At 38.4% G+C, this 26,206-nt stretch overlaps 2 protein-coding genes across 8 annotated transcripts in view; one reads left to right on the top strand and one right to left on the bottom strand.

Annotated features, from left to right (window-relative positions):
* Positions 1-7,855, bottom strand: part of fars2 (phenylalanyl-tRNA synthetase 2, mitochondrial) — a 496,334-nt gene extending 488,479 nt beyond the window's left edge. For 3 of the 6 annotated variants that reach the window (XM_043719495.1, XM_043719492.1, XM_043719498.1), the window contains exons 1-2: positions 7,679-7,855; positions 2,362-2,392 (exon numbers count right to left, since the gene is read on the bottom strand). In XM_043719495.1, coding sequence (XP_043575430.1) covers positions 2,362-2,392; positions 7,679-7,704 — 57 coding nt within the window. In that variant the 5' untranslated portion in view covers positions 7,705-7,855. Of the gene's footprint in view, positions 1-2,356; positions 2,393-4,692; positions 4,737-7,678 lie in introns of those variants that run through there. The other 3 variants (XM_043719493.1, XM_043719496.1, XM_043719494.1) reach the window with 3 other exon arrangements.
* Positions 7,856-7,941: 86 nt separating this feature from the next.
* LOC122564509 (LYR motif-containing protein 4-like) overlaps positions 7,942-26,206 on the top strand; it is a 156,749-nt gene continuing 138,484 nt past the window's right edge. The window contains exon 1 of one of the 2 annotated variants that reach the window (XM_043719500.1): positions 7,942-8,077. In XM_043719500.1, the coding sequence (XP_043575435.1) occupies positions 7,992-8,077 (86 nt within the window). In that variant the 5' untranslated portion in view covers positions 7,942-7,991. The remainder of the gene's footprint in view (positions 8,078-26,206) is intronic. The other variant, XM_043719501.1, reaches the window with a different exon arrangement.

Genomic DNA, 26,206 nt, shown 5'->3' with positions numbered 1-26,206 from the left:
GTGTCAGTTGCTCTTGATGTGATCTCCATTACAATGGGGAGACAGGACACCAACTTGCAGAATGTTTCAGAGAACAAATCCAAGACATATGCACTAAACAACCTCACCATCCTATGGCCGACCACTTCAGTTCCCCCTCCCACTCCACCAAGGACATGGAGGTCCTGGACTTCCTCCACCACCAAAGCCTAGCCACCTGACGACTGGAGGAAGAACATCTCATATTACACCTTGGTACCCTCCAACCACATGGAATCAGTGTTGATTTAACTAGTTTCCTCATCTCCCCTTCCCTGACCTTATCCCAGAGTGAACCCTCCAACTCAGTACCACCCTCTTGAACTGTCCTACCTGTGCATCGTCCTTCCCACCTATCCGCTCCACCCCAACCCCCCACTTTCTGCCTGACTGGCTGTGCTTTTCCAGTGCCACACTTATTGACTCTAACCTTCAGCATCTGTAATCCTTACATTCTCCTGGCTGGTTTATGATGCAGATTGATGCCATCTAAGGTTACCATGAAGGTCCTACCTTCTCAACCTCTCCACTCACCTGACTGTAGTGACCCTCAGTTAAACCACCATCTCCAGTGATACAGCAGTCCTACGGTCTGGTGGGATTATGGTGACTTTACTTTTAAAATGCAGAACATAAAGTAAATTTTACAATAAAGAACAAGGTGGAAAAATGAAAGAAAAAGCAAAAAAAAAAGGCTTTTTCGTATAAAATGTAACCCTGGTTGGACATGCTAAAAAGAATCGCAAAGTTATGCTGATCATAGATGTGTGATGTTTGGCATAAACAAAGCCCACAAGAACAGTTCAAGTTGCTAGAAATTAAATTAAGGTATTGAGGGTTCCATAACTTCAAGATTCAGTTCAGCATCTGAGAATAAGAGCTAAGATGGAAGTAGTACATTAGTAACCACGAGGCTAATTTTTAAGTATTCTTGCAGTGCTAAAATTGTAATACCTTGGTTATCCAACAGAGGCTCAACATATACTCAAGCAGGTCTAAAAATGTGACAATTCATTCTTCTCTGCCAAATAAAGTGTAATCTTAAATGTGTATACAGCTTCTCATATCCGCAGAATGTTCTAAAATGTTGCACAAACCATGCATGATTTTTCAAGTAAAATCACAACAGCTTTATAGGTAAATACAGCAAATAAATTGTAAACAGCAGAGTCACAGCAATGAACGATTGACCATATAACCTGTTTCCGATAGCGTTGGTTGAAGGATAAATATTCCTTAACAACCAGAAGAGGCCAAGTTTTAATATGTCAAATGAGAAATGGTATCTCTGACAGTGCAGGACTCCCTCAGCCATCAACCTAGTATCAATGCTTACATTCTTCAGTGAGGCTTGATCCCATGACATTCTGAATGAGCAAGAGCACTACCATTGAGCTAAGTGGACTCTTAATGTGCCACTTCATAAATTTAGCAACAATTTACATTTATATGGCACTGTTAATATAGCGTAATAATTTCAAGCAACTTTAATTCAATGACATTTAACTTACCATCTATTTAATCATAAAGCTTAATATGTTTTAGCCCAAAATAAGGGTCATCTGGCTATTTGATGGTGGAAGAGTTTCATAGTCCAGATTGACACTGTTCTCATCCTATGTTCATACACATTGCAGTTAGAGACACTGATTTTTGCTTATCCCAAGACCACTGAAACCAACTGCAAGATTCCATTCAACTCCTTGTTGAAAAAACCTAACTCAAAAACACAAACATATTCACAATTTTTGCTCAGCATAACATTACAGTTGCCCACTGAGGCACTAGGGGGAGCCAGCAATCAAGATTTAAAAATCCACAACTTAATTTCTACAAAAATGTGACTTATAGCATACTATAGAGTCATCAGAGATGTACAGCATGGAAACAGACCCTTCGGTCCAACCCGTCCATGCTGACCAGATTTCCCAACCCAATCTAGTTCCATCTACCAGCACCCGGAAAAGTACCTTTCTTCATTGTAAATTTCAATAACTTGATATATCTTAGAGATGACTTGAAATGTTTACATGTCCAGATATAACAGTTATAGAACTTCCTTGGTCTGCAACATTGTTCAGTTGTTCAGTTCTGTACTATGGTAGTCCTTGATGGTTGGCTCAATATTCCATAAATAGGTCTTGTGAATGGATGAGTAACATCTAGTATCAAGAGTACACTTCTAATGTAACTCATAATTGCTACAAAATGCTGGAGTATTGTTTTCTTCTCTACTCAACTTCAAAAGGGACCTTCATCTTCAAAAAGCACAATGGATATTTATCCACTTGACAAGTTATCAAACATATTCCTTATCATTATACATTATAAAACATACCTTACTTGTGGCTGTTTTGACTGCAGAAATCCTTTTCTAAGAATTAAATGAAACATATACATTATTATTAGCTTGTTTCCTTACTGTTCCTACACACTCTTCAACATACACAAAAGAAAACATCACATAAAAGAAAACCAATTTTCGTACCTACAAAACAACCATAAAAATTTAATCTATCAAGGACCCGTGCTCTTCTTAACATATTAATGACTTTGACTTTGTTCAAACTTTGAGCAATTTCAAAATGTGCAGTTGACACAAAACTTGGAAGTATTGTGAAGTGAGGTGGAAACTGTTAAACTTCAAAAGGACATATTCAGATCCATAAGTAGATGATGAAACTTAAAACCGTGAAGTATGAGGTGTTTTACTGGTGAAGTGATTTGAAGAATAGGAAAAACAATATAAATTATGGGCTCAATTCTAAAGACAGTGAGGGAGCGAAGGGAGTTGGGGTGTATTTTGCACAAATCACTGAAGATTTTAGAGCAAGTAAAAAGAGTAGATAAGAAAGCACTTGGGATAATGTACTTGATAATATGAACATAGAGTACAAAAAAACAGAAGTTATAATAAAATGTGGTTCAGCATCAACTGGAAGAATGTGAAAACACTAAAGTGGGTTCAGAAAAGATGTGCAAGAATGGCTCCAGGAATGAGAAACATCAGTTATGAAGTTGATTGAAGAAGCTGAGATGTTCTAAGAGAGGAATATTAGAGATTTTCAAAATCATGATGTGTCTGGATGGGGTAGCTGGGGAGATAGTGTTTTTATTGATCGTAGGATTCAGCCCTCCTCGTAAAAGCAAAAAAAGCAACACAACATGCAAACTGTCTTTGTGCAACAGCTTTTAGGATCTGAAGTGCGCTGTTCAAGAGTATAGTTGAGGTAACTTCAACTTTGGCTTTCAAAAGAAACAGATAAATACCTGACAAGGAAAGAATTGAAGGCCTAGAGTGGAAAAAGCTGGGTAAAAGGCCGAGAAATAATACTCAATGCATTGCTGTTCTGCAGTGCCAACACCAACACATTTGGATAAATGGTCTTCTATATTATAAATATTCTATGATTCAAGATATGAGTAATCAAAAGAACCCAAAGCAGAACATGGAGAAGTAAAAACTTACAATTTTAATTTGTTGCCAGACACACACGACATCACATTATACATAAATTATTTTTTCAAATGGTACACAGCACCGATTGATTTAAGGTTGAAAAAACAAAATCATGGCTGCCGCGATCATTCCTTTAAATAAGCAATATGTGCAGTCTTAAATAGCCACAGGAGGCATATTATGGGATTTAAAAAAAAAAAATCATAGAATCCCTACAGTGTGGAACCAGGGCATTCAGCCCATCAAATCCACACTGAAGAGCATCCCACCTGGATCCACCAACCTACCTTATCCTATCCTTGTAACCTCCATTTTCCATTCCTAACCCAACACATCCCTGGACATGATGGGCAATTTACCATGGCCAAACCACCTAACCTGCACATCTGTGAGAGGAAATCAGAGCATCAGGAGGAAGCCCATACAGACACAGGGAGAATATGCAAACTCCAAACAGACAGTCGCCCTAGGCTGTAATCGAACCCATGTGCCTGACACCGTGAGCCACCGTGCCGCTCATAAATCAATAAATACTGAGGTATGCAATCATAGGATGAAGGTAAAAACTGAAATATAAATAAATTTGCAAAAAACATATTGCAAAAGTCTATGTTTTAAGAGGAATGGTGGAATTATTCCACAACCATAATATGAAGCTTTCAGGGCCAAAGAAGTTGTTCAAAAATATTTCTGAATTAGTACATAATCAAAAACCCACTAGTTATTTCATTTAACAAGGTATGACTTTTTTTAAAGACTTATTTTGCAGTGAGAAAAATATCAATAAATGGGAAAGTTTTCATACCAACTCAGTGATTTCTAACTTATTTCCATCTATAATGACTTCATCAGCGCACCATGTGGAGGAGTCACAGGGAGTCACAGACATTTATACCTCTGGATTTCTTGATTTAACAGCAAGAGAATTGGCTGCCAACTTCAAAGAGTACAGATGGTAAACACAGATATCCTTGTCATCTTTATAACATAAACATCAGGACTGTTGGAACTTCAATTGCAGTCTACTGCAAATCATGTGGCCACTATTATCAAGCCTGACTTGGTCAAAACTAATCGACTTGATTCAATACTGAAAGCAATTACTATGCTTCCAATGTAGTGTGAAATGAGAAGCTGAACTCCCTCTGTCTTGTTACTATTAAATGCATAAAAGAAAATGTAACAATAATTTTTTGAAATTTTCAAATAGTTACCTCACAGTTTTGCTATACAGCAATTTCTACATCCTCAGGGTAACCTGTATTTGAAATAATTATTAATTACTGAAATGTGCATTACCTTGAACACAGCAAAGGCCAGCAACAAATTATCTTCAATAGACATCATATCCTTCAGTTTTCAACTTAGTTTTAACTTTCATGCCAATATCTTACAATATCTATCATTATACTATACATCAGGCTACATTCTATGCTTTGCTCTTAAATTTTCAACAAGAGATGCAGGATAAACTAACCGTTAAAATTTTTAAGGGGGAGGCAGGAATAAAGAGACCTGGAGGTGTATGTACACTAAGTATGAATTAAATGGTACAGTTTTAAAGTTGGAGAGGAAGGCAAGACAAGAACAGAGCCGCCTGCTCTGTTGTGTATGTGCATACATTTTAAAAATGCCGGACAAGTTCAACAGGTTATTAACGATTATGGAATTTTTGCTTTTTTTTAAAAGAGGAATAGTATACTAAACGAAGTAAGTTATTCTAATCCTTTATAACATACTGGTTAAGAATCAGCTGTAATATTCTGGTCAATTCTGGACTTCACACTTTCGGAAGAATATCAGGGCTTTCGAGAGAGTACAAACATGATTTACTAGAATTTATCCCAGGGTAGAGACTTCAGTTATGCAGAGATGTTTGAGAAGCTAGATTATTCTCTATGGATCAGAGAAGAAAAAAGTTAATTTGATGAAGTGTTCAAAATTCAGAATGGTTTGAAAAAAGAATTAATAAAAGACACGAATGTAAGATGATTAGCAGAAGAACCAGAGGCCACAAGAAACATTTTTGTCACTCATTTTACACATGCAATAGATAATAATTTCCTTAACAAATGATTAAAACTCTGCTTTCATCAGAATACTGGTGTTGTGTTATTTTGCACAGTCTGCAATCAGTATATGTAGCATGTGACCTGATTGTATAAACACTGTATACTTCATCATAACTTGGATCACTTGTAGTATGAAATGCTACTGAAAGCATAATCCTCAGTTATAACTGAATAGTATAACACTAACCCTGAATTATATGTTTGTGAATGTAATAATTGTACATAATAACCAGTTGTAATAAGTATCTATTAGATCCTTCAATAGATATGATTTGGAGGTGCCTGCCTTGGACTGGGGTGTACAAAGTTAAAAATCATACAATATCAGGTTATAGTCCAAGAGGTTTATTGGGAAGCACTAGCTTTCGGAATGCTGCTCCTTCATCAGGTGGATGAAGAGCAGCGCTCCAAAAGCTAGTGCTTCCCAATAAACCTGTTGGACTATAATAACCTCGTGTAGTGTGATTTTTAACCTTCAATAGATACAGTCCCTCAAAATTAATAGTCTCAGGACTGAGGTCATGTGGGATTGTGGACTTGGATTTCTGCTAATTTAGATAGTGGATGTTCAGGCTAATTCAAATTGGCTTACTTGGAACTGAGAATAAACCAGGGAGCTGCAAATTAACAAATATTATCCATGCAGCATATAGCTGATTTGTCCCGATAAGTTCATTTCAATTGAATAACATTTTTTTAAAAATGCACTGCGCATTCAGAAATGTCCAGTTTTTTGGACAATTCTGGTTTGTAGACAGCTGGTTTTGAGAATGTCTGTCTGTACCAATTTAAATCTGACTGTCTTTGTCAATGAGTAAGTCAAAGTTGGGAGAGAGAAAGTCCCAGATTTACAACTTTGAGTGTAAAAAGCATAAGAATAATTTATCATTAATTATGTTTAGATCTACAGAATAAGCATTTCATGATGAGAAACAACAGAAGGGTTTGAATGAATTTCATTTGTTTGAATGAAGGGTTTGAGTGATCTGTACAAAATGTTCAGAGACTAAGTGCATTGCTAATTTGTATTACTCAAGAACAAATTTTCTCTCAACTCATTTGGTGAGCAGTCTTTTATTATCAATACTACCACACCACAATTACTACTCCATCAAAAAAAAAATCACACTGTTACCAAAGGTTCTATTGAGTAGATGTGAACAATGCTGTATGAGATTTAAAAAAGCAGCATTTATTTTTATAAATCAAACAGCTATAAGGCAAGTGGAACCTCATAAGAAAGCTCTAAGGGAAACTGTCCTCCCAGTACAAGGGGCAATATTTTGAACAAGTTCTCTTTGATTTATCTAGATATGCATGATGCTTAAGAATAAAGTAACACATAGAACATACAAAGAAGTATCTCTTTCAGTCCAACCAATGTGTTAGTTCTTATATTCCATATGTCTCCTCCCACACTTCAAACAACACTTGACTCAATATGATCCATTTGGTTTGAACACCCACAGTCCAATGCACTTGACCAGAAATCCCCCAATATTCAAAATCTGACGTAGCCTTAGTCTTGAGATTTCTGATTTTAAGAAAATGAGTTTGTATTGTGATGAAAGCAGAGTCACCATCCTTTGTTAAGGAAGGAAATACAAGCTGCTTCATCTCAATATATCTTTCTACTGTCTTTTCTCTGTTCGTCGCACAACCCCTCCTCCCCCCATAAACCTGTAAATTCAAACTCTGGGGAATGCGTTTCTACCGCCCTTTTAGATAAGGTTCTGCAGACCCTAATGTGAAAACATTGCTCATTTCCCGTCCAATTTATTTTAGTTTCAGATTTTCAGCATCAACGGCGTTTCTGTGTTGTCTTTTCTTTTGTGCAAGCTGATTCACGATCAGAAATAGGAGATTTGGGGATCACTCAAAAGTTGCATGCATAAAGTGCAAAACCTGATAGTGATTATTAACCGTGCCCAACGGCAAGGAACTTTGCAATGTGTTGGATCCTTCGAGACACCACACATGGCTCCTCAACACATGTCCCTTCTGTTTTAATCTCAAGATTGTAAACAGGATTCCCTTTTGTAATGATACAGTTTTCTTTTTTAAAAACACGGGCATTTTCTATATCCCTATGCTCTTAACATCCACAACTTGTCACGAACAAACTCACCTTCTTTGCAAAGACACTGACAGCATCCCTTCCTTGACCTCTTCTCCCCTCCCACCACCTCAACAACACACATTTTCAATAGTAGGACGCTGTCTTGCCAGTCGAAAGAGAGAACAGTTTTTCTTTGAAAAGTCAGCGGGTCCTACTTATTAGGCTTCTGCAAGGTAAAAGCAGAACTGACTTATTCTGGGTTTTTTTTTAAATCCTTAACGGTCGAGTGTTCCATGGAACAGCCGTTGCCAGCACAACGTTCCATTTCAGGCACGCGCGCCCGGCCACCCGGGTCCTGCGCGATAAAGACCGGGGAACGAAGATGGCGGTGCCCACAAGTAGTCAGGTGTTGTCTTTATACAGGCGGATGCTGAAAGAAAGCAAGAAGTTTACCACTTACAATTATAGGTAAAAAAAAGGTTTTTTTTTCTGCGTGGGAATGTTGTTATTCGATAAGTATCGATAAGCTCCATGTCCTATTTCTCTATCGCTCTTAAGCCGCAATTTAATTTCGAGAACTGACATTTTATTTATATAGCTGTTCTTATTGTGACAAAAAAACTGCCAAAAACTCAATCAAAGCAAAACCAAAGAAAAGCTGTAACTCAGGAAAAATATCTCACGCAAAAGCGATATCAGAAGCGGCGAACAAAATTTAAATTAGTCTGAGAGATCGCTTTAAAGAAAGATCTGAAAAAGGGGTCGTAGGTGATCCACGAAATGTCAGAATCGGCCAGAGAAGTGTTTCGAGTTTTTGGGGCTGGATAAGATTCAGAAACGAGAAGGAATGAGACCATGAAAGGATTTTAAACCAAGATTGCGAAATTGAATTTGAAGGTGTCAAGAAGGTCATATTTATATAGCGCCTTTCTCGACCGTTGAAAAAAATCAAAGTGCTTCACAACCAATTAATTGTAGTTACTTATGGGAATGTTGATCACCAGGAATAAAGCTTGATTAGGATTTTCTGCTGAATAGGATACAGACGCTAAAGTTTAGCTGTATTATTGAAGTCAATGCTTTGCAGTACAAACAGACCCTTCAACCTCTCGCACATCACTGATCATCACGGAAGTATCTACTCTCGTTTTGTTTCCCAGCACTTGGCCAATAGCCTTGTATGTTACAATCTGCCAAGTGTCTATTCAAATACTACTTAAATATTGTTATGGTTTCCACCTTCACCTCTCATTCAGGCAGAGCTCCAGATACCTTCTGCTAATAGGTTAAAATATACTCCCTTGAATCCCTTTCAAACGTCTTGCCTCTTAACTTAAATGTAAGCTGCCTGGTTATTGAACCCTCTACTAAACGAAATGTTTCTTCCTGTCTAACTTATCAATGCCCCATAATTTTATGTTCATCAGTTAAGTTCTTCTTAGACTTCTGTGCTGTAAGGAAAACATGGGTTTCCTCTGGGTGCTCTGATTTCCTCCCACATTTCGAAGATGTGCAGGTCAGGTGAATTGGTCATGCTAAATTGCCCATAGTGTTAGGTGCATTAGTCAGGGGTAAATATAAGACAGTGGAATGGGCCTGGGTGGATTCTCTTCAGAGGGTCAGTGTGGGCCTGTTTCCCTACTGTAGGGAATCCAATCAAAACGCCAGCCTCTCCAGTCTCTCTTCATTGCTGAAACACTCCAGTCCTGCCATCACTTTGACGAATCTGCCGATCACCCTCTCTGAAGCATTCACATCCTTCCAATAGTAGTGTGACCAGAACTGCACACAACACTCCAGCTTTGGCTTAACTAACATATTTTACAGCTCCATTATAACTTTCCTGCAGTTATCGTCAGTGCCTTGATTAATAGAGACAAGTATTCAATATGCTTTCCTAACCACATTATCCACCTGTACTGTTGTCTTCAAAGATTTGTGGATATGAACAAAGTCTGTCTGATCCTCTGTACTCCTTGGTACGTTGTGTACTCCCTTGGCTTGGCAATGCTCCCAAAGTGCATTGCCTCACTCTTCTGGATTAAATTCCATATGCTACTGTCCTTCCATCTGACCAGCTATCTGTGTCATCCTGTAGTGTAAGGCTTTCCTCCTCATTATTTACCACAACACCAATTTTCATGTCATCTGTGGACTTAGTGATCAAGTCTCCTATATTAGTTAATGAACACTATAAACAATAGCATTGAACCCTGCAGTACAGGATTGCATGGGCTTTTACCTTGATGAGTATTTCATATGACACTTTGCCAAAAAACTTACTGAAGTATATTTAAAATGCACTACGCTCATCAACACACCTAGTCACCTCCTCAAATAACTCAAATCAGACTTATCAGACATGGTCTTCCCTTGACAAAGCCATGGTGACTATCCTTAACTAATCTTTGTTGCTCCAAATTGAGATTGTTTCTGTCCTTCAGTCTGCTAGTTTTGGAAGGTACTAGGAAGGAATTTCCTGCACTGTGTCTTGTTCTTGCTGATTAAAGCCCATTAGTTTATTTGCAGCCATGTAATATCAAAATGTCTATTAAAAAGACAAATCAGTTAACTGCAGTATGTCTTTAACTCAGGATCACAGCCTCAAAATGAGGTGTCACATATCTAAGTCACAGATTTTTTTTACTCAAATGGCTATGAAGTTTTGGAATGTTCTATCTTATAAGGCTTTGCATACTCAGTGACTACGTTCAAAATAAATACTGAAAGGTTTTTGGAGATTAAGGGATTTGAGAGATATAGGAATAATGCAGAACGATGGAGTTGAAGTAGAGGATTAGCCACAATCTTATTAAATGTCGGAGCAGTGAAGAGTGGCCTGTCTTTATGTTCTTAGTGGAGAAAAATGTCCTGAGAAACTTCAGAGGAATGCTATCAATCAAAACTTGAATGCCAAATTACCTGAGGAGAAACATAGAAAAGACAATAAAAAGCTCACTCAAACTGTTACGTTTAAGAAATATCTTAATGAAAGAGAGTGAGGAGGTCAAAGGCAGAAAGATTTAAGAAGGGCATTCCAAAGTTGAAAGCCAGGCTAGCTGAAGGCATGGCCATTAATGCTGGTGTAATGAAAATTGAGATACCTGAACATTGTCAGAGTGCAGAGACTTCAGTTTTAGCGCTGGAGAAGATTACTGAGATAAGACATGCCTCGGAGGAATTTGAATACATACTAAGAATTTTAAATATTGAGGTAATATTGGATAAGAAGTCAAGAGTTTTATCAAGTTCAGTGAAATGTAAGTGTGTCAGAGCTTTGGATGAGCTCTAGGTAGATACGATGGTATATTGTTGCCTGCCTTGGGGCCTCTTCGCACTGCTTCCTCTCCTTGTCTTTTGATCATCAAAACTGGTATAGTACGTGCAAACTAGGCACAGGAGGAGGCTATTTGGTCTCTTGAGGCTTTTCTGTTATTTTGTAATACCATAGCTGATTGTAACATCAACTCCTGTTTCCTGCCTATCCTAATACTTTTGACTCCCTTGTTAGTTAAGAATTTTATCTACTTCTGCCTTAAAATATGTCTAAGTTTCTCTGAACTGTTTCTACTGCATGAAAAAGAACGAGGGGACTGTAGATGCTGGAAATCAGAAACAAAATCAGAAATTTGCTGGAAAAACTCAGCTGGTCTGGCAGATTCTGTGGAGAGAAAGCAGAGTTAACATTTCCGGTTCAGTGATCCTTCTTCACAACCGTGCTTTTTCAGTTCTGCAGATAGTGTCATTTGAATTCAATACAAATCTGGAATTAAGAGTCTAATGATGACCATGAATCCATTGTCAGAAAAACCTGTCTCGTACACCAACATCATTTAGGAAAGGAAACGGCCATCCTTAACCTGGTCTGCCTACATGTGACTCTGGACCCACAGCTGTATGGCTGATGCTTAACTGCCCTTTAGGCAATTAAGGATGGGCAATAAATGTCTGCCTAGACATCAGGAGGCTGACAGAACACAGCAGGTCAGGCATAATCAGGAGTTGGAGAAGTCCAGTGTTTCGGGTGTAACCCTTCTTCAGGACTAGGGGTGGGTATAAGGGGAGCTGCAGATCAAGTGGGGGGGAGGTGGTGGTGGTGGTGAGGTGGGGTTAGATGAACACAGGCAGAGGATATGACTTGGTTGGTTGAGGGGAGGAATGAATCCAGTTAGTAGCTAGAAGGAAGAATCAATGAAAGGAATGGAAGGGAGTGGAAGGGTGCTGGGGAAAGAGTTGAGTGATGGGAAGGAAAGTTATTTTAAATTGGAGAACTCAATGTTGAGTCCTCCGGGCTGTCAGCTACCCAGGCGGAAGATGAGATGTTGTTCCTCCAATTGGCGGTCTGATTCATTGTGGCAATGGAGAAGGCCAAGGATGGTCGTCAAAAAGAGCTTAGGAAGAGGAATTAAAATGGGAGGTCAGGTCGACACCTGCAGGCCCAACTGAGATGCTCAGTGAAACGTGCCCTTAGTTTACGTTTGGTCTCCCCGATGTAGAGAAGACCACATCAGGAGCACTGGATGCAGTAAACTAGGTTGGAGAAGTTACTGCATCCGGTACTGCTGACGTGGTCTTCTCTACATCGGGGAGACCAAGCGTAAACTAAGGGCACGTTTCATCGAGCATCTCAGCCAGGTCCACAGGGGGAGTCACCAACCATTTAAATTTCCCTTCCCACTCCCTTTCCAACATGACTATCCTTGGCTGCCTCATTGCCACAACGAACCAGACTGCAAATTTGAGGAACAACACCTCATCTTCCACCTGGGCAGCCTATAGCCCGGAAGACTCAACATTGAGTTCTCCAATTTCAAATAACCTCCCTTCCCATCACCTGACACCCTTCCCAGCCCCTCCACCTCCCTTCCATTCCTCTAATCGACGCTTCCTTCGAGCTACCAACTGGATTCATTCCTCTGATCGATCAACCAGGTCATACCCTCTACCTGTATTCACATATCCCCACCACACCACCCTGCCCTCTCAGTCCCTTTCTCTGCAGCACCCTTTACACCCACCCGCAGTCCTGAAGAAGGGTTACACCCAAAATATTGATTCCTCCACCTCCTGATGCTGTCTGACTTGCCGTGCTCTTTGAGCCTGCTTGTCTATCTTGGATTCCAGCATTTGCAGTTTTTTGTCTCTAAATAAATACCAACCTCGCCATCAATGCCCTCATCCCTTGAAGGAATATTAAAAAGTCCCATCCCTTTATTCAAGTTATTGCTTTTCAATAGATTGATAATAGTTGAAGTTAGCTTAGCTTAACCTGTGCTGTGTTCTTTCTAATATATTGCCAGCTACACCATAAGCTTTTAATTATAAATTGGTATTGTCATGGCACTTTAACACATTGTCATTCCTTTCTCTGGCTTATATTCTACTGTTTTGACTATTTTATAATTTATTGACATTGTTGCTTGCTGTTCTCCCTGTCGGTAGGCATGCTAAATATCAAGTCTTAAAAGATTTTTGCATCTGTTACAATTCCATCGTTAAGCATTCTGCCTTAGCTCTTTCAACAGAATGCATAATTGAGGACTTGGATATGGTAATATTTCACCAGTGGGAGAATTCAAAACTTGGTTGTGGATGGAAAAGATGATATGAAGTTTAACCTTGATCACTGGAAGAGTAAGGACATTGTAGAAAAGGGAAGAAGTGGAAATGTAATAGAAACCACTTACTACATGTATAACAGTCTGATTGGCAAGATTTGACTAATGTTTCCCAGGGATTTGTATAGAGGCTTCGACTTTCAATATATATTAGTAATTGGATGAAGACGTATAATGTCAATGAAAGTTTACAGATAAGTCTAGTTTAGAAAACTCCATGTGTTGGGTAATTAGAAGTCAGAAATTATAAAGGGTTTTAGACAGACTAATTGGATATATGTGTCACATCGAGTTAAATGTGTGGAAGCCTGATATTATTTTCTGTGGACTAGTGTTATAGACTAAACCAAACCCCCTTCAAATATATCAAGGAGATAGGGTAGACCCTATTTTTTTTCTTATTTATAGGCAGGTGTAAGGTGCTATGTTCTAGATGAAATTTGATTGGTTACACTACTCAGCTTTAAGCAAAACACACTTTATTGATCTGATTGTATTTCTGTGGGTAGTCTGTATCTAGTAGAAAATTTTGAGTAACTTCTGTAATTCTTCTCGCCATGATATTGCATAAATGAATGGCTTCTGGAAATCTAGTAGACATATACATTACGGTCAACAAATATTGATTCCTACTTTTTATTTTAGGGAGGGGGTCTTATGCAATTAATTAAGACTCTTGTAAAAGGTTCCTCAAATGCTGGAATAAGTATTAATGATGCTGGTAATACTTATTCCAGCATTTCGGGTACCTTTCACTGCCTGAGGTTTTCTAATTACCTGACATGTATATGACGTGTCCAGCAAAATTCAACCACATCTTTATGCAGTCCAAGCCAACAAAAATGTTTTTGTATTTTAGCTAATACCAGATTATTTAACCACTTATCAGGAACTGTTCCAATATAGTAACATTCCATAAATACCCCCTTAGCAAAGGCAAATTCAGTAAAACACGAAGTTTCACATGCAATTCTGGCAACAGAGAGAGCTCAAGCTGTTAGCTATAGCAGAGACAGAGAGGTGTAGCAGCTTTCATAACCAGTATCCAAAATACCTAGTAACTGCTGAAAGCTAAGCTAAAACACCCAGGTTCTGTGGGAGCCTGACTCCACCCATTCATTGCTGCTTCTATTGTTCTGACTTTTTAAAAGAAAGCCTCACAAGTTGTTTACTTTATTTGTTGGAGGGGTCAGTTTGTAACCTATGGCTCAAAATCTCTTTTAAAAAGAAATCAAGACAAAAATACACCTCATAAAGCTATAATATCATCCCACCAATGAAATACCAATGGATTTTTTTCCTCTAATTTTGTGGGATAAGGGGCTGTGGAAGAACAAAGATATTTAGTGTCCATCTACGAAATCAAGACAATCTAATGCAAAATGTGCAAAAAAGTGGAATGTTGTTCAGCTTGAACCTTTGATATGGTTGTCTGCACACTTGTCCTCAATGCCTCTCTTATCCAGCTCAGTGAAATAATTCTCAGTTCTTACATTTTCTAAGTAATTCATTTGATTATGATTTTTTGAATATTTTACATACATGATCACAAATTAAGGTATGAAAGTTCTTGATAATATAGCACAATGTGATCTAAATTGTTAAATATTCTTCTCAGTGCTATCCTAGCCGACACACTGCAGTATATTTTAAGTTTTTTTTGTTAATTCAATTCCTATCTCCCAGGAAATCTATTATACCACTTGTATGTAATCACTGTTCTGCAACACTGCAGTGCTGTACCATCTCAAGGTGTAAGAAGGACATTCATTCTCTTAACTTTAGGTTGATCTTGGAGTACAGCATCTATAAACTTGTAAATGTTTAATTATGGAAGTTGGTACCTGCTGCTGAAAAACAGTTGTAATCTATAACACTTTTGATGTTTGACTGTTTTACTGCAATTGCTTCAATATGTTAGATTCTAAGAGCAGGATTGTGTTCAGTAATGTCATGTTGCTAGGGTTGGAGGATTTGAGTTATGACTCTATGTTAGTACTATTGTTTTCTCTCCTTGTCCCATTTCTTTTCCCATCTCATACTGGAGAATTAAATGCTACTTTACTATGAATTGTGCCGCAAGATCTTTTATATCCACCTTAAGAAGGCAAAACAGGTGTCAATTTAAAACAAAATCCAAAATATGGCCTCTCCAACAGCACAGCCCACTTTCACTACTAGCTTATGTATTTAAGTAGTGGATTTGAATACATAATCCTCTAACTGATGTCTTATCCTTTCCTGTAACTCTGCTTCAAAATCCTCAAAGTACTTTTTACAGTAAATATAGAAAAAAAACCCATCAGCCAAACTTTAAAGCAATTACTGTGCAACTGTACCCCGTAACATGAGTAGACTGGATTCCATTGCACGCAGCAAGTTCAAAGCTATTGAGGTTTCATTCATGCATTTAATGATCTAAGTATATTTCCCCTTCATTTATTCTGTTTTCCCTGCTCGGGCAAGGGATCAAAATTGGAAAGCTGTGTCAGACTTGATAGAAGGTAAGAAATTAAAATAGTTTATGGGAAATGAAGGTCAAATGATGTCAGGAAGGAGGAAAAAAACAGGGAATACACTAACAATCAAGATAAAAATACAAAACTGAAGGCTATATATATAGTGAATTCATAGCACATATTAGATCATGCATGGCAACGATTCCCAAAATCAGAAACTGGTAAAGGTGTCAGCACACCAATCACCAGACTCTTGGAGCAACACAAGCTTAGAGGACACATCAAATCTCCTCTGCCATTCAGTAAGATAAAGGCTGATCTGTTTGTGTTTCAAATTCCACAAATCCATCAACCCCCAACGACCTTTGATTCCAATTGTCTAGCAAAAATTGATTAAAATATTCAATTACTCCACCTCCACTGTCTTCTCATCTTTGTGCTAAAAAGACAACCCATAGTGTTAAACAATATCCCTTAGTTCTGGACTGACTCACAAGTGAAAATATATTTTCTACATCCACCTTGTCAAGAGTATTCAGGATCTTATAAACGTCAGTCAAATCACCCTCCTATTTTAAATTCCCATGAAAACAAGCCCGGAATAACCAATCCCTTCTTATAGGTTAACCCACTTGTTCCAGATATCAATCTAATAAAAATCAGACGATTGGCCTGAATGTGAAGAAGGCACAGAATGACTAAAATGTTAATATGGATAAAGAAATTAAAGAATGATAGAAAGCAAACTACAAATGTAAAAATGGATAGCTAGAGTTTCTACAGATACTCAAAATGGAAAAGAGTAAATAAAGTGAGTGTTGGTTGTCTAGCGAATGAAAATGGGGAGTTAATAGTAGATAATAAGGAAATGGCAATTGAAATTTAAAAATATTTTCCTTCTGCTTACAAGATAGAGAATACCGAAAACTTTCCCATCATAGCTGTAAGTCAGGAGGTGGAAAGCAATGACGAACTTAGAGAAATTAAAATCACCAAGGAAGCAGACTAAGCAAATCAATGGGCTGGCAGTTTTTGCGTGTAGACAAGACTTGCAAAAAGATACAAATAAGTGAGGCAGCAAAAGTCTGGCAATTGGAATATAATGTGTGAAAATGTGAAGTTGTTCACTTTAGCAGAAGAACAAAAAACAAGTGTGTCAATTAAATAGAGAACAACTGTGGAACTGCAATGTATTCTAGTGCATGAGTCCCAAAAAGTTGGCATGTAGGTTCGATAATTACTCAAAAAGGTTAATGGGATGCTATCCTATTTTATGAGAAGAATTAAACTTTAAGCTCGTTATGCATATTTATACAGGGAATTGATGAGACCACATCTTGAGTACTGAATGCAATATTTAAAGAAAGATCTAAACTGGATTGGAGGCAGTTCAGAGGAAATTCACCAGATTGATACCTGGTGGAGCTGGTTGTCTTATGAGGATAGGCTGGATAGGTTGACAGGTTGTGGATTTAGAACTGGACTTTAGAAGAGTAAGAGGTAATTTGATTGATGTACAAGGTGGATGTGGAAAGGATGTTTCCTGTAATGAGTGAATCCAGAACTAGGGGACACTGTTTTAAGGATCGAGATGATTTTGTTTCCTCTCTCAGGGTTGTATGACTTTGGAATACCCTGCTTCAGAAGCAGGATCAGGAAATATTTTTTAGGATCAAGGTGGATAGATTTTTGTTGGGCAAAGGAATCCAAGGTTAACAGGTATAGACTTGAATGTGAAATTTGAAACAAACAACCACCATTATTTTATTGAACGGTGGAACAAGCTTGAGGGGCAGAATGGCTATCTTATTATTTTATGGCAGATGGTCAGTCCTGTCAAGGTGCCTGAGGAGCCGTAAAGGCCCAGATAATTCCAGATTCGTTTTATATTTTGTGCAGAAGTATATTGATATAAATAGCCTCATTCTCCTTGTTTGAGGGGGAGAATTAACCAGTGTATTATTCAACAACTTGTGATACGTTTGGCAGCACTTGAGAAAGTGCATTTGTAATCATTACTGTATTTAAAGATGTACATTGTGATCAAATCCAGCTAGAATAATATTTTGCTCTCTCTTTGTTCCTGAAAGTTGGTTCTAACAGAAATGAGTTTTTAGAAATGATTACTTGGCCATGTGTAAATCATTGAGCAACAAGCCAGCCAGACCTCTTGAGTTAGCAAGTAAAAAGTTCATTTTATTAGTTTATTGTAAAACCTCACATAGGGAGAAGTATAAACATTATTGAAAAGTTTAACAATTCTGAATTCTGCAACACAGCAACGTTACTTAACACCCAGAAGGAAAAGCCAGTAAAATATGTCATGACACTTACTATCCAACTCAATGTATGTACTTCAAAATGGAGCTTCATTATAACCAGAGCATTCATTTCTAAATATTACTGATTTGTTTGGTTTCTCCCTCTTATGACACCAAACCACAAAAAAAGATGTTGGGTTATAAGACCAAAAGCTTGGCAAAAGAGTAGTTTTTAAAAAGTGTGTTAAAGGAGGATTTTGAGGTAGAGGGGTGGAGGGTGTCGGGAAGAATTCCAGAGCTGTTGGCCTTGGCAGCTGAAGGCACAGCAATCACAGCTGGAGGATTAAAATTAGGGGTGCTCAAGGGGTCAGAGTTAGCTTAATCGTGATATCTTGAAGAGATGTTAGGGTGAAAGCCTGTACAGTGGAGGAGTGAGGCAATGTAGGAATTTGAAAACAAGAATGTAAATTTTGAAATCATGATAATAAATTAGCCAAGTGCCAATTTAAAATAACAGGTACAAATGGTGTGGGTTCGAGTTAAGATTCTGGCTGCCAAATTTTGCAAAGACTGACATTTATTGAAAGTGGCATTTCGACACCAGCCAGGAATGTATTGGAATCATTAAGTCTGGGGCAATAAAGACATCAATGCAGATTGAGGTGGATGGGCCACACACACACACCAGATAGGTTGTAAAGGATGAGGAGAGGTGGTTTACCCTTATATTCATATGGTATGCCATTCATGAGTTTCAGTAGATGTTATCCTTCATGCAAACTGGCTGAAGGTTGGAGAATTTTTTATTTGCGATTTCTAATAACAGCAGTGTTTATCTGTTGCCGTCACCTCCATATTCATTTCTTTGAAGAGGAGTCATCTACCTGTCCCACACTTTCCTTCACCCACCTCCCTCCACTAGACCCCCCCCCCCCTCCCAACACACACACCACACATACACACAAACACACTTCTTGTCTCCTACCTGTACTCAAATCCCTCCCAAACCAACACTCACACCTTGTGATCAGCAGAAATACCACCCTCTTCCAGCTATTTTCAGTTCTGATGATGGACCACTAGTCTAGAAAGATAAATTCTGTTTTTCTCTCCATTGATGCTGCCTGACTTGCTGATTTTATTTCAGCATTTTCTATTTTTGTAGCAGTATTTATCTTTTGTTTTATTGAACATCTAAGCATGTGAACTCCTAACCAACTTTTACCTTCCTCATCACCTATATAATGCCTACAATCAGCATGGTGAAATACATACAGGTTTTTTTTAATCATGCTAGCCACTTTGTAATTAGTCATTCATTCAGTTCCAATACCATATCCCAAGTTTGCTCATCTCTATTTAATCCAAGCCCTTGTGTGAGGATATGAAAGCATTGCACCATCCCTTTATCCAGGCTGTGAAGAACTGACTCAAATGATAAGCCTTGGTAATATATTTTAAATTTTATTTGACTGAGTACATTTAGACTTTTATTCTGGTGCCTGAATGCCTGTTACATTTTTTTAAAACCTATTTTTCTAATCAAGCTGTTCAGGGATGTTATTACACACTTCTGGAGCAGATGAGACTTTAGTCTAGATCTTTTGGTCTACGGGAAGGGACATTACCACTGCGCCACAAGAGGGCCCTGAATGTCTTTTGTAATGCCCTTGCTCAAATTTTGAAAGAGCTGAACATACAATTTCCTTGCCATCACATTGGTTCGGATTGGGTTTAAAGTTAAGGAGAAAGTGAGTTCTGCAGATGCTGGAGATCAAAGTTGAAACTTTATTGCTGGAACAGCACAGCAGGTCAGGCAGCATCCAGGGAACAGGAGTTTCGACGTTTCGGGCACAGGCCCTTTTCCTGAAGAAGGGTCTGTGCCCGAAACGTCGAATCTCCTGTTCCCTGGATTCTGCCTGACCTGCTGTGCTGTTCCAGCAATAAAGTTTAAAGTTAAGGCTACAATTTTTGACACCACCAGAAACAGTAATTTTTCTGGAATTTTATTGTGATTTAATTCAATCTGGCTGACATTTTATGCTTCCTTTTTATGTCTTCAGTCAAAATCGCTGAACAAATATAAAATCTTTCACATTGTATGCTCTTAGGCATCATTATTCATGTCTGAATTTTACTAATTTTTGTTTTGCTGAATTTTGCATTCGAATTAGATTGTCAAGAAGTTTAGGTGTAAAGTAGTAACAAGAAAGTGGTCAGAATATTGAAAATAAATTATTGAATTACGCTCTTTTCTCTCCAATGTTCAGTGTGTTGTTTATCATTTTGCCTTGCTATTCAGGAACAAATTGCTATTAATTAGTGCATACACTCTTTTTTTTTTTAATTGAACAATGAGGTGAAAATTGATGTTTTATTTGCTGCCTGTATTTAATTTACTTTCTTAGATGTGACTAAACTTTAAAACAAGATACCATTATTTTTGATGGACTCATTGAATTTTTTTAGTTTTTTTTAAAGTCATTCAAAAAATGTTACAAGATGTAAGTATTAAATTTATCAGTTATTTACAAGTAACTAATAACCAGACAGCTGAATTGTGTGATGTGCAACTATCAGATGTACAGTTATAAAGTCCAAATTGTAATTTGTGAAATCCAGGAAATAAGAAAGGCTGTTTATTGCCTTACCTCCATCGTTATGTAAGATGAGTGCAACTTTGATTCCAGCACATTGTACTGCACAGTCCTTTACAGTAAATAGATAATCTGTGCAACCTTAACTTGGAGAAAATTGAGAAATTACAAATGTTTGTATCGAGTACTTTTAATACTGTTACTTATTTTTCATTTTGTGCACTAAACATCACCACCACCACCACAAATACATACGCACACGCAGTTTTCTGCCAAAAAAAAACATTTTGAATAAATAGCTTAACAGGGCATATCTCAAAACTGCCATTTATATTTTCATGTCTAATCAGGAAAAATACCAACGTTTAAACTCAAATGACTCTTTCTTTTAAAAAAATCTAAAACAAATCCATAATATTGTCCATAGACATCATTATTGACTGATGACCCGAGAAACTAACAAACACAGTCTTTATCTTCAATTGGTGCTCTGTGCATCCTTGTCCACTTCAGTATTTTCATAGCATTGGTGGACACTATTGTAGATGTGGGAAGTCTTAAAAACAGACAATATACCAGAAATATGCAATATGTCTGGCAGCAACTATGGAGAGAGCAATAGCGCTGTGTTTCAGATTGATGATCTTTGATCAGAAACAGATTGGGCACTTTTACTCCCAGTCTCTATTTCCAATATGTTCCATAGGACTGCAACTGTTTTTCCTCTCACTTTGAATAATTATCTGTTCAATTTACCATCATGTGCCCCAACTGCTCCCCATGGCAACATCTCTTGTAGAACTGGCTAATCTGGGGTTTTCTCTCAAAAAATTAGCAAAACTGATACCAACTCATTCAGTCCTGCCAAAATCTCTGCACCCTAGGCCTGACCTGATTCCCTTCTTGCCAACTTATTCAGAATGAACTTGATAGTGTGCAAGTTCAATGTGCAAATTGAACCTTAAATTATACATTAGACGACACCAAAAAAAAACATTATTTTTGTTTCCACATCTACAATCCCAATGTGCTTCATTGACTTCTCTAATGCTCTTTTTGTTTGCTTTGATTTCCATCTTGCGACAACCCAATTTATCTAAAATTTCTCACCCCTCATTCTATTCCTACTCTGGCCATTGCTATTCTTGTTCATGCCCCAGACCAGCAGCTGCCCACACCACCTCCAATCAGGCTGAATTTTAAAAAGTCTGTTTTCAGTTTCAACTGATCCAACTCCTTGTTTTATTGTATCAGTGATGCTCATTCCTTTGCTGATCATTCCTGTTTTGCATTCTCCTCCACTCCACCTTGGAGTCAGATCCTTCAGCCATCTACCATCATACTGTTTTCCAAAATCCTCTGCCTTTTCCCATTTTCGTTGATCTCAAAATATTTCAACCATGCCTTGCTTAATTCCAATACTAGGCTCCTTTTTAAAAAATGTACCTTGAGAAATACATTCAACGTAGACACAGAGCATCAAAACATAATACAGCAAAGTACAGGTTCTACCATCACTGCATTCCACGCACCACCACTCTGTGTAAAGAACCTATCTGTGACATCTGCCCTAAACCTTCCTCCAATCATCTTAAAATTATGCCCCCTGGTGATAGCCATTTCCGCCCTGGGAAAAAGTCACTGGCTATCCACTCTGTCTATGCCTCTCATCATCTTGTACACCTCTATCAAATCACCTCTCATCCTTCTTCGCTCAAGTGAGAAAGGCCTGAACTCCCTCAACATTTTTTCATAAGATATGCCCTCTAGTCCAGGCAGCAACCTGGTAATTCTCCTCTCAACACTCTCGAAAGCTTCTGCATTTCTTCCTATAATGAGGCGATCAGAACTGAACACAATATTCCAAATGTGATCGAACCAGGGCATTGTAGATCTGCAGCAAAACCTTACGGCTCTTAAACTCAATCCCCCTGCTAATGAAAGCCAACACACCGTATGCCTTCCTAACAAACCTATCAATTTGGGTGACGATTTTGAGGAATCTATGGACGTGGACTTCAAGATCCCTCTGTTCCTCCACACTGCCAAGCATCCAGCCTTTAACCCTGTAATCTGCATTAAAATTTGACCTTCCAAAATGACTCACTTCAGACCTTTCCAGGTTGACCTCCATCTGCCACTTCTCAGTTTGGGTCAGCATCCTGTCAATGTCCCATTGCAACCTACAACAGCCCTCCACACTACCCACAGCTCCATCAACCTTCATGTCATTGACAAACTTACTAACTCATCCTTCCACTTCCTCATCCAAGTCATTTATAAAAATCACAAAAAGCAGAGGTCCCTGAACGGATCCTTGCAGAACACCACTGGTCACTGAGCTCCAGGTTGAGTACTTTCCAACTACTTATGTCTTCTATGGCCAGCCAATTCTGCATCCAGACAGCCAAATTTCCCTGTATCCCATGCCTCCTTACTTTTTGAATGTGTCTACCAATTGGAACTTTATCAAATGCCTTGCTAAAATCCATGTACACCACATCCACTGCTCTATCTTCATCAATGTATTTTGTCACATCCTCAAAGAATTGAATAAGGCTTGTGAGCTGTGACCTGCCCCTCACAAAGCCATGCTGACTATCTCTAATCAAACTATGCTTTTCCAAATAATCATGAATCCTGTCTCTCAGAATCCTCTCCAATAATTTGCCCACCACCAAAGTAGACTAATTGGTCTGTAATTCCCAGGATTATCCCTATTCCCTTTTTTGAACAAGGGAATGACATTAGTGTCTCCAATCATCTGGTACTACTGCAGTGGACAGTGAGGACGCAAAGATCATCGCCAAAGGCGCAGCAATCTCTTCCCTCGCTTCCTGTAGTAATCTTGGGTATATCCCGTCTAGCCCAGGAGATTTATCCATCCTTATTTTTTTCAAAATTTCCAGCACATCCTCCTTCTTAACATCAACCTGTTGGAGCATATCAGCCTGTTTCATGCTGTCTTCACAAATGGCAAGGTCCCTCTCACTAGTGAATACTGAAGCAAAGTAGTCATTAAGGGCTTCCCCTACCTCCTGCGACTCCAGGGACAGGTTCCCTCCACTATCCCTGATCAGCCCTACCCTCACTCTGGCCATCATCTTTTCCTCACAAAAGCGTAGAACGCCTTGGGATTTTCCTTAATCCTACCTGCCAAGGCTTTATCATGCTCCCTTCTAGCTTTCCTGAGTCCATTCTTCAGTTCCTTCCTGGCTACCTTGTAACCCACTAAAGCCCTGCCTAGTGTTTGCCTCCTCAACCTTAAGTAAATTTCCTTCTTCCTCTTGACTAGATGTTCCACATCTGTTGTCATCCAAGGTTCCTTTACCCTACCATCCCTTCTTTGCATCAGTGGGACAAACCCTTTCAGCACTACAGCAAGTGCTCCCAAAACAACTTCCACATTTCTGTCATGCATTTCCCTGGGAACATCTGCTACTAACTTATGTTCCATAGTTCTTGCCTGGTGGCATTGAACTTCCCCCTCCCCCAATTAAATACTTTCCCATACCACAAAGATTTGCCAGGGTTGGAGGATTTGAGCTGTAGGGAGAGGTTAAATAGGCTAGTTCTGTTTTCCCTGGAGCGTCAGAGGCCGAGGGGTGTCATTATAGAGATTTACAAAATCATGAGGGGCATAGATAGGGTAAACAAACAAGGTCTTTTCTCTGGGGTGGGGGAGTCCAGAACTAGAGGGCATAGGTTTAGCGTGAGAGGGGAAAGATATATAAGAGAGCGAAAGGGCAACTTTTTCATATAGAGGATGATGCGTGTATGGAATGGGTTGCCAGAGGAAGTGGTGGAGGCTGGTACAATTGCAACATTTAAAAGGCATTTGGATGGGTATATGAATAGGAAGGGTATGGAGGGATATAGGCCAACTGCTGGCAGGTGTGACTAGATTGGGTTGGGATATCTGGTTGGTGGGGACAAGTTGGACTGAAGAGTCTTGTTTTTGTGCTGTACATCTCAATGACTATGAATCCGTCTACCCCTACCCCTATCCCTCTCCATGACTATAGTAAAGATCAGGGAGTTGTGATCATTATCACTGAAACGCTATCCCACCAAGAGATCTGACACCTAACATGGTTCATTGCCAAGCACCAAATCCAATAAGGCCTTTCTTCTTGTCGGCCTATCTACATATTGAATCAGGAATCCTTCCTGGACACACCTGACAAAATCTGCTTCACCCAAACTATTTGTACTAAGAAGGTTCCAATCAATATTAGGGAAGTTCATGATAACAACCCTGTTACTTATGCACCTTTCCAAAATAAGTTCTTTTAACTTCCAAATTCCTTTAAACTTGCCACATATATACTTGTTTCAGGTTTAATTTTGATCACATTTTTTCAATTTGGTTATTTTATGAGATCAAAATATTTCAAAGTTTTATCAACTGTGTTGTAAATATTCTTTTGATGCCAGTCTGTAAACTCAGCAAATAGTAATTCACCCAAGGATTCGTAGTGAATGGTTCCATAGAAGATAATATAAAACTGAATTGTTTTCTGTCCTTGATACCAATCTGAAAGTGTACAGGCTGGGAAACTGATGATGCCTGATTTAGCCCAATTACACTCCAGAGCAGATTCTACAGTACTTGCTACGACACATGTCAATTTCACATAATTGCTACTTCAGTATTATTGTGCTGTAAATATTAATGATATATGATACATTTTGTGCATAGCAATTTTTTTTTCAATAACAGCTTACATTTGTAAGGTTGGTTTGTGTAACTTGCAATGCTTTAAAGAAGTGAAAAAAGACACCAAGCCTTGTTGGTGAGACTTGAACCATGTGATTAAAAGCATGCTAGAAAAGATGCAATCTTAACAAAGCTTTTAACAGTAAAAAGATCTTCTTGAAAATAGAGCCCAGGTGGCTGAAGGCTGGCTTGCCACTGTTGGATGAAAGGGAGAGAATGTGCAAGAATTCAGCTGGATGTTTTCACTCATCCATGACATACTGTCAGTCAGGCAGGCTAACAGCACAATAGACATGAGATTAAGGGATTTGGTAGAAAGATGGAACTGATAACTGGCAATATATATAGAAGTTTTTAAAAATGTGATGACATTTTAAATTTGGGGTTGGCTAGAGGATAATATAAATCAGTAAAGGGACAATGGATAATCGGAACAATGGTGTTTTAGATGTGCTGAATTTTATAACAGGTTTGGGATAATAGGCCATCCAGGAGCATTTTGGAATATTTGAGTTAACAGAGACATGAATGAGAACTACACTAATGGGTATAATTAGCAGGGGACAAAGTGGGAACATTAAGGAAATGATGATAGGCAGGACTTTTAATGGAAAATAAATGGTTTTATGGCTCAGCTTAGACGTGAACAGGACTTTCAAGTCTACAATCAGTTTCATCAATTTCTCCAAAACTACTTCACATGCAGTGAAATGGGATAACTGGTGCTTAGAAAGTAAACATATTTTGCATATTTTGAGACCCTACAAATGGGAATTAGAGAAATGGATAATTACTCTAGCTTAAGATGTATTAAAGCACTTATAATGATGTAAGCTTAACAAATTGAATTTTTAAATGTGCATAAGTGATATAAGATGAATCTGTTGCGATTCTTTGAGGAGATAGTGAACAATTAAAACAAAGGAGAGCTAGTATATAGAA

The sequence above is a fragment of the Chiloscyllium plagiosum genome, chromosome 29, assembly GCF_004010195.1.
Source record: "Chiloscyllium plagiosum isolate BGI_BamShark_2017 chromosome 29, ASM401019v2, whole genome shotgun sequence".
In the NCBI taxonomy this organism is placed as follows: Eukaryota; Metazoa; Chordata; class Chondrichthyes; order Orectolobiformes; family Hemiscylliidae; genus Chiloscyllium; species Chiloscyllium plagiosum.
This window is presented reverse-complemented; position numbering and strand designations above follow the sequence as displayed.